We start from the raw sequence: 9732 nt of genomic DNA, 5'->3' as shown, positions 1-9732 counted from the left end.
TATAATTTTTGGCCTGATGTACTTTTCTCAGCAAGAAAAGCTTTTAATCCATCTTCCTTTGGTGGTAAGTTATTTGACTTGTAAGTACATGTTGCACTGTGTGATAGTTAACAATTATTCCATGAGCGTGCGTTGGATATCAGATGATAGATCCTATCTCATCCAACAAGCGCGGGTGAAATAATTGTTTTATTAAAAATACCCAAAGAATATCAACATGTGAGCTTCCCAGCTTTTCTCACTGACGCATACACCTACTATATTTTTGGTCATTGGTATATTTAGCACATCTACCAAGGATGTTTATTTTTGTGATTCTTTTTTTCTTCCAGCCCAGCACGGATATTTCTTTCATACTTTGGAGAACAATATATCTACATTTGTAAAACCTTGTAGCAAGAAAATCACCAACTGGATCAAGTCTTTAAAAGGGGGAAAACAACAGGTGTTCCTTCTTACTAACTCGTTTATTGACTACACAAATCTACTGATGAATTATGCTGTCGGGTAAGTTTGTACTTTAATTTGTGATTCTTAATTGAGGGGGATCCTTCTCAATTACCGATCCAGAGCAGTTGGTACGGGATTGCTGAAGATAGTATTTTGTGGCAAGCAACTTGAGTGTTTTGTACTGGTAACTTTTAATGGTGAATTTTTGGGGGGGAAAGACTATATTGCTTTGAAAAAAAAACACATTGTGCATGTGTAACTTGTGGTAATCCCAAACCGTAAAACCCCTAGTGGCTATAAGTACCAGAGGAAAGAAGGTTAGGGAGTTCCATTTTGTTAAAGAATCAGAGATAACATAGCCTTCCTTATAATATAATCTGACACATGCAATTGCCAAAGTTAAAAGTAAAAAAAGTGAAACAGAAGTAATGGTAAATTTTCCATAAAATTTACTGATTTATAGCTTTCAGACATTGCATGACTCAAGGTCTGGCCAAGCAGGGGCATCAGTCTGATCACTGAGGAAAAAACAAGGGAAGAACATATTAAACCGCTGCTGCGAGCGGTTAACTATGAGCCAGTTGTTCTGGTCTTTACTTATACGGAAACTGTTTTCTTTCAGAAAAGACTGGCCAGAACTGTTTAATATTATTGTGTGTATGGCTGGGAAACCAGGTTTGTGATTCAAAAAAATAGGCATAAGCCATCACTAGACTTCACTCCATTAGAATGGCTGCCATTAATACATTAGCTGTAAATGGAAAAAATTCTAATTTTATGTAACGTCATAGGCCCGCAATGCGTGCAGAATTATGACCATTGAAAGTATTGTTTGCCTATGTAACTAGTTAAACTAGTTGCCAGTACATGGGTGAGGGGAGGGGTTCTGAGAGTGTTTGGGGTTGGGGAGTCGCAAGCAAGCGTGGAAGGTAGCCATGACAACCCCTTAAGTGGTGACCACCAGGCACATTCACACTGAATTTATCAGTGGAAAAATTAAATACTTACTCCCCAGTACCAAATACTCACCTAGAGGGAGGGGAGGGACAGGAGCAATAAGGTATTTCCAAGACTGTTTAAGTAAAGAGCAATACAAGCGAAATGGTTTGACCTCAACAGGATGGAGATTTTTAAATTTACTGAGGCTCCGTAAAAGCCCTCATTAGTGAAGGAGACTGCTGGCCAGCATTGTCTTGAGTTTAACCTCATCTAAGTTACATTTAGCCCCATATTATAATAAAAAGTGAACAAAATCATGTAATTGTATTTTTTTACACTTAACGTAACATACCATATATCTTTTAATCTATATACTAGGCTTTTTCAAGTCAGAAGAGCCACCCACACAGTTTCATGAAATTGGTAGGATGTATTTATTTGCATTTTACACCTTTCTAAAAAGTGCAGTTGGGCTTAGTTGTTAGGGTATCTGGTTTATGTCAGTCTGCCTGAGCGGGTAACTTACTTTGTGCTTTCCATCATTATTGTCTTTCCCCTACAATCCTGCCAAGTGTTTTTGTTTTTAATAAACAATTCTTCTTCTTCATTAGGAGCCCGGGGGGGGGGGGTACTCCGGCTTGTAAATGACGGAGATGATCGAATGGAGGCAAAACTCAGGACCCAAAAAAAATCCCTAAGTCTTCTGACATTACTGACATTACCCAAAAAAATCCCTGAACCAAAAATAACCCCCCAAAAAATCCCTTGTCAAATTACCCCTAAATTGCCAGGAGGTGCAATAACACAACACAAAGAACGCTCGTTTTGTTTATTCATCATACCATAAATACGCCAAGGCCGCGCCAAGGCACTTTAGTTCGTTTTTAATACCCAAAAAAATCCCCTATCTAAATCAAGACACCCAAAAAATACTTGCCAAATTTTCCAACCCAAAAAAATCCCAGAATTGAAAATTTCAAACCCAAAAAAATCCTTCGATCATCCCCGTCATCAACAAGCCGGAGTACCCCCCCCCCCCCCTGGGACCAGGAGCTGGGACTCTAGGATTTCAATATTAAATTTGCTAAAGTTAACAGTAAAAAAAAAAAAAAACTCATGATATAGTTGATGATCGGTTGAACTCATATATAGACAATAACAGTTACTTTCTGATGAAACCAGTTGAATTTTGTGTAACAGCTCTCATAAGCTTGTAATTCTTCTGGTCCTCTAGGGCTACGGACATTGTTCTTGTTGTTTGTCTGCTTCCCTACCCGATGAAACCATAGGGAGTACAATAGTGCTTTTAATTAGAAACCAGACTCTTGTGTTACTTAAAATATGGTAACTTAAGTTTAAGTTATTATAATTTCCTGCCTGACCTATAGATGGTGAAAAGGAGATTTGCACTGTTCAGGAACTTAAAGAAAATAAAATTTATAGCAGAGGAAATCACAAGGAGTTCACCGCATTTCTTCAAAAGCAGACAAATCAGGATAACCCGAAGGTATTGAGTGTAGGTGGGAGGTGGAATGACCTAATGGTTAGCGTGCTTGGCTCTGGATTGAGCAGTTCAGGTTCGAGTCCTGGCTGGAGGCACTGCATTATAAATTTTCTGGGCAAGACACGTGCACATTAACTTTTAAAGAACCTCCTTCCACCCAGGTTTGTAAATTGGTATTGGCCAATTTAACACTTGCTGGTTGATGGACTTGTATCACCTCCAGGAGGAGTAAAGAAATGCTCCTAGTCACTCAATGCTGTGGAAACTGGTATAACCTCCAGCCTGATTGACCATTAGGCTTGAATGCAGTCTTTACCTTCTTTATTGAGTATGCCTTATACTGCAACCCTGCAAGTTTACTTTTTTCCTTAGTGGCCATTTGGCCACCAACTACTCAAGTTTTGGTCGCCAGTGAAAAAATTTTAGTCACCAAAATAAGCTGATGCTTTCAATCATTCCTCTCAATTTCAGTCGCCAGGCTGGCAACCTTGGTTCAAATTTAGTCGCCAGCTCCAAAATTTTAGTTGCCATGGCAACTAAAATGGTCTTAACTTGAAGGGTTGTACTGTATAGCTGTGAAATTAATTAAAGCAACTTATGTATGTAGAAGTGATGAAATCAGGGTTGTCAACATAAGCTGGCAACCGGCACATTTCACCGGCTATTCTGAACACTGCGCTGGCTATTCCAAATGCTAATAGGTCAGTTCTGAGGATAATATTGGAGAAAGTGGGACTTATAATTGAGAGAATTGCTTTGAGGGGGTGCAATTTCAGCTAACTAGTGTAAAAACCTCAAATCCATTTTGCTCCAGAGGGCGTCGCATCCTGGACCCCCAATAGGGGCGCTGCCCCTCTACCTCGCCGGGGGCTTGTCTTGTCCCCAGACCCCCACATGATGGGGGGCCTCTTTTGACAACCCTGTGAAATGCTTAAGGACAAGAATCCATGTTATGGGCATGGCTTAATGCCTAAGAGGTTCTGTTACATGTCACTTGCTATCTGGTGAAAAGTCAGCGCTGTATAGAGAGTCACTCTCCCTTGCACACCAGAATGCACCTACCGTATTTATTCGATTAAGCGCCCAACCTCGAATAAGCGCCCACCCTGTAGGTAGGAAAAGTTAATAAGCGCCCAGCCTCGAATAAGCGCCCACCCCCACCCTCCTTAAAAGAGGAATTTTGATTGTTGTTGAAGTTAAGATTTAAATTGACTAATTACTACTAAAATGCTATCCAAAGACCGAAAATTTTTATTTTTTTACTGAAACTTTCAATGAAAATTTAAAATTCAGCTTTGGTACACCTTCACGTTTAATTGTTATACATTGTTTTCTTGCAAAATAAACGTTTTACTTGCTTAAAAATGGTGAAAATTTAATAAGCGCCCAGCCTCGAATAAGCGCCCACCTCGAATAAGCGCCCACCCTCTAGGTCCAAAAATTTAAGAAGCGCCCAGGGCGCTTAATCGAATAAATACGGTATTATATACTGGTAGTTGGTTTTCATTGACAATCAGTTTACATTCCTTAATATTAGGTTTTGTACTTTGGAGACAGTATCAAGTCAGACCTGTATCCATCAGCAGTGTTTGGTGATTGGCATGTTGTCACAGTGCTAGAGGAGATGGAGTCTGAAGGAATGGTCACTTGTGAAAATGAGGTATTCCACTGTTATCCATTTAGTGTGATTCCCACAAATGCTTTCAGTTTTTAGAGCAATGGGATTGTATTGCGTAGTATCATAGGCCTGCAATAATTATGTGCTAAGGGACACAGCCACTTATTGCTCCCTTTGCATGCATTGCATGCCTATGATACTCGGATTATTAATTTATGGCTCAAGATAAAATCCATACTCACTCCATGAAAGGTCATCGGAAATTGGGCTGTAGCTACATAGTCTGCTGTATACATTGCATGCCAATGATGCCAGCTATCATGCAGTTTAAATTCCATCCCGCTTTATGGGAGCACGTTTTTGGGCTAAATAATGATTAATTAAATCTTGTAATTTTATAGTTCAAATTAAATGGTACACTTTTGTATATGTTGTGGTTCAAGTTTACCCTTGGTACAATTTGGTATTTTCCCTTGTTCTGGTGTATGATAATGAATATTATTATACATTGTAGTCACTAGCTGTCTTCTCATTGGCTAAGAGCCTACAGCTAATTCTGGGAATCCACACAACCCCACGCAACCTACAGATTAGTGAATAATCTGCTAGCAGATTATTCACTAATCTGAAGGATGCTCACTATATCATGATTTCCAAGAGCAATGTGTCAGGCATCTGACGGCAAAGGAAATTCATAGTTCGTCGATTCACTTCTTCAACCGAGAAATAGTTTGATCAAAGTTCAAAAATTGCTGACAATAAAGTCTCGGAAAACACAAAATGACTTACAAAAATTGGGAAGGAACTATTCCACGATTTAGTAGGATGACCAGCCAGAATAAGCACAAGTTTTAAAACAGGTTGAAATCGTTTGTCTTTACTTCCTTTTCCAGAAAAACAATGTATAATAAAACAATAATTATTATTGGATTCAGTTTATGTGATATTCGGAATAATCAAGGTCTCTGCAAGTGTTATCAGCCTCAGCGGAACACTTACATCGACCTTGATTATTCCAGATATCACAAAAACCTCATCCGATAACACAGGAAAATACCAGATTGTACCAAAGACAAAATTGAACCACAACATATGTACATGTAGGTTGTTGATTCAGTAGACTGTATGTATTCAGCACTTACTGGTTAAAATATGAATTTCTCCTGTCTTTAAAAAGTGAGGGTTTGTTATTTCTTAGGAGAATTCTGTTGAGGATGGTCCCAGTTCAAAGAAAGCAAGACTAATGATACATGTAAGTTCCATTGATTGTACTTGATAATAATTATGAATTACCGGTAATAATTATAATGAATTATTCTAGCTTGTAAATGATTGAAATAATCAGTGGACTCACGTTTTGTGCTCAAAGATCTGTCCATCTCTCCCCAGAAGCCATATCTGTTGATAGTTTTTGAGTCAGCACACATTACCTGCTGTGCCTCTCAATGACGCGCAAACACCCAAAAAATCAGTTGTAGTATCCATCTAAATAAAAACCTAAAGATTTTTGAAGCGTAAATTTCCATCTGAAATTATAGTAGCCCCCTCCATATAAGCCCAGCTCCTAAAAATAAACCAACCTAAAATGGGGCATTGAGCAAATTAAATTAATATAAGCCAGTGGGTACTTCCGAATAAATCGAAGACGTGAAGATTACAGAGCAAAAAACAAAGATCTCAAGATTGAAGTGAAGTTTTAAGCTTTGAGCTTGTTGAGTCGTATAAAGGGAAACTTGAAAAGAAAAAAAAATGCCATAAAAAACTGACATCAAACACTGAATAAACAGAACAACATCGCAACAAACCAAAAAACGTTTATTTTCCTTGTCATTGTTTCAGCAACTGTTTGCTTTTTATGAATTTAAACAGTTTTTTGTTCGGTTGTGAATTACACTGACTACCTTATTGTTACTTATTTTCGCGGGACTTAATTTTCGCGATTTTCGCGATTTTCAAAAATTCGCGAAATTAAAGACCCGCGAAAATTAATTCCAACCGATTTCTATTGTATTTTTTATGCTAATTACGTATTTTTGGCCAAATCGCGAAAATTAAGACTCGCGAAATATTCCTGTTCCATTTTCGCGAAATTAAGTGCCCGCGAAAATAAGTAACAATAAGGTACACTTTACACAGTTTTAATCCATAAAGTGAAGACCTGCTTGAAGATTTGCAAACAAATGATGCGACGATACGTAGTCTGTGGGTACCCATAGAGAGGCTCAAGCCAGATACATTCAACTCCCGCCTTGCCGACACCTTGCTATTACGGACACCTTGTTATTACGGACAGGAGTTGAAGTTTCGGCAAATAAAAATTACTGAAATTAGCTCCTGCTACAACGGACATCCTCTATTACGGACACCAAATTATGGTCCCGATGGTGTCCGTTATAGAGGAGTTGACTGTATAAGCTCGGGGCTTGCTTTTGGAATTTTACATTAACTATAGGCAGCTACTTTACAGACTGAAATGTTGATACAGTCTTGCTTGTTTCCTCCTCCAGGAAATAGAAATTGAAAAGAACAAGGAGGAAGTTCTGTTGTCAAAGCAATGGGGCTCATTCTTTGTTCATCACAAGGATACTCAAAATGGATTCATTCATAATGTGCTGGATGGAAATTATGCCGGTGGGAAGGAAACTGGAAGAAGAGAAATGAACACTTTTTGGGGAGATCTGATACAGAAATATAGCACTATTGCTATTCCACGGATAGATTTCATCACAGGTATGCATGCATGGTACTCTTAATAAGAATGCCATATTTACTCAAATAAATGCTGGGTCTCGAATAAATAACTGGTTTCCAAGGTGGAAGTGTAAACAACCCCCTCAAGCATTAAAATAAGGTATAAAAAGCTGTAGTTGTAATGGAAATATGTAAGTCTCTCAAAAAGAATTTATAAAACCTGTTGTGTAATAAACTCCAGGCTCAAATAAACTGGTCTTCAGGGGTCAAATTTATAAACAGCGGGTCCACCAGGCCAAGTTTGACATAAATCCCTGGGGAGTTTAATCTAGAAAATATGGTACAAAATGATGATAATTATAAGCATCTTTTATGCACTAAATAATAATATATAACAACAAATAACCAAACATTTTCAAAATTCCTTTAATTTGTTCTTTAGCTTTCCCAGGTAATGGTAGCCTGTGTAGAGGGGTGGGTAGGAGGGAGGAGATATGTGATTCCCCCCACACATCCACCCACCCATGCAGCCCTCCAAGTTACATAGTAATGGGTAGCAACAGTTATTTTGGTTTACACTTGTAAGCATCCTTAACAGTTGATGTCGACAGTGTATCCAGTACACGTCTTTAAAACTTAAAAATGTTATCAACTTTAACCCATTGGCACCTGTGCCGCCCGTAACCGCCCATGACCAACGTTGACCTTTGTTCCACTTTTGACGTCATCATCTTTGACCAAAAAAGGCATCACTTATACTTAATCGCGGCAGGAGGAAATATTTTTCCGATGATAGCCAGATCAGAGCATTTGGCTTAATTAAGCTTGAAATACACGTGAGAATGCTCAGACATTTGAGTGAAAATTTGCCTCAACCACTATTGGCTACTTCATGGAAAGAATTTCCTGTTCGGATAATGCTTTGTTAGGAATTTTTGAACTGAAAGCCATCCCTGTGGAAGGCCAACAACTCCAGCAAAAAGATAAGAAAAGGAGAAAAAGGAAAAGTGGAAAAAAACGAAAGTGGTAGGGCACTTTCTCACAAAATCTTGATTTGTGCCCATGCCCAAACAGAAATGTTGTAAAATGTGATGCCAGTGAAAAGAAAGGCATGTTTGCATGTTGCAAACTCAAATGCCGTTTTGAGTAGTTTGAAGCAGATTTAGCTCACAACTGACCAGAAAATGTCAAAACTGTCCAAAAATATGCTTTTTCCAAAAATCTCCAGGCACCAATGGGTCAACAAGTGTTTTTAAAATCCCTATGATACTCCCAAGGAATTTTAGCAAAATGAATCTTTTTTATCACTGAAATATTATTTGCACATTTGTGTCTTATCTGCAGAACTCCAATTAGATTATACATTCAAGCCCTTCAGTGATTCAAAAGGAGGATTCTTCCCAGGAAGTCCAAAATCTCTTCATTGATGATGTAAAGAAACCACGTATTTATAATTCCTAGCAGTATTTATTCAGAACTGAACCACAGGCAGACCATCCTATGTGTTCGCGTTACATACATGTATACATTTAACTCAACAATCGAAAGCGAATCACTGAAACAACGCTTTAAACAGTCGAAGAAAGGCCGACTCACAAGTCGACTAACATTTTATTTAACTTCGCTGAGATATCCAGATCAAGATGAGCCTCAACCTCGTTCCCAGGGTCTCTCCCCCCCCCCCCCCCCCCCCCCAGAGCGAGAGAAGAGAGGGGGGCGGGGAGAGAGACCCTGGGAACGAGGTTAGATAAGCCTAAATATGTATTGTTTAGTGCTTTATTTATAACCGCCATAGATTTCTTCAAATTTCTTTTGTTCGTCGATCTCGTGTGTCAACAGAGATTTCACCGCGAGCGCAGGGTGGTCTGCCTGTGTATAGACAAGTACGATAGTTGCAGTCCTGAATCACTGTTGTATCAAATGCATACAACAGTGAAGTGGTATCAGGCTCCTGCAGTAATTGTTTCTTCGCTACATGCATTTTCATTAAGTTACAAATGTAGTCAGTGAAGAAATAATATACATGAATTCTGACATCAAATTACTTGCCGCAACTGTAAGTTGCACAGAAAGGGCACTGCTGGCAGGGCCTGGGTTTAAACGTTGCTCTGCCAATTCAAAGTTAGAGCTCATAACTAAGGAAAATTTAAACTGTGACCACGTGCAATGGGCAGTTTTAATACAGTTATCTGAAGAATGTTTCTCAAACGAAAAAACCTTTGTGGGGTATTAGTCATCACAGTTTGATGGCAAATGTTTAATATAAAACTTTTATTTATTTTTTTGGAGGCGGGTGGGGAATTTTTGGGATTTTTCTATCTGAGATGAGGTTTTTAGTCTTGTATATTTATCGTATTTGAATACAGATCTGAAAAATGTCATTGTGACGGGTTTGCAGTTTTTATCTTTAACGTAAAATATTTTTATTTAACCTACATGTACCACAATAAGTAGAAAGTTCAGGGTGCTAATAGCACCTTCGTGGATAAAAAGGATAAAACTTTAATGACAATTTTAGGTAATAAAATGG

At 38.5% G+C, this 9732-nt stretch overlaps 1 protein-coding gene across 1 annotated transcript; it reads left to right on the top strand.

The window, feature by feature from the left end:
* Positions 1-6: 6 nt before the first annotated feature.
* On the top strand, positions 7-9272 carry LOC144640898 (5'-nucleotidase domain-containing protein 1-like; the record flags this gene model as incomplete). The annotated part of the gene is made up of 9 exons (XM_078499955.1): positions 7-64; positions 333-507; positions 1073-1125; positions 1768-1812; positions 2778-2896; positions 4431-4553; positions 5710-5763; positions 7019-7241; positions 8547-9272. Coding segments are annotated over 9 exons (933 nt in total), but the record flags the coding sequence as incomplete, so codon positions are not given.
* Between the last annotated feature and the right edge of the window lie 460 nt (positions 9273-9732).

The sequence above is a fragment of the Oculina patagonica genome, unplaced genomic scaffold (assembly GCF_052425735.1).
Source record: "Oculina patagonica isolate OP01 unplaced genomic scaffold, crgOcupat unplaced548, whole genome shotgun sequence".
Lineage (NCBI taxonomy): Eukaryota > Metazoa > Cnidaria > Anthozoa > Scleractinia > Oculinidae > Oculina > Oculina patagonica.
This window is presented reverse-complemented; position numbering and strand designations above follow the sequence as displayed.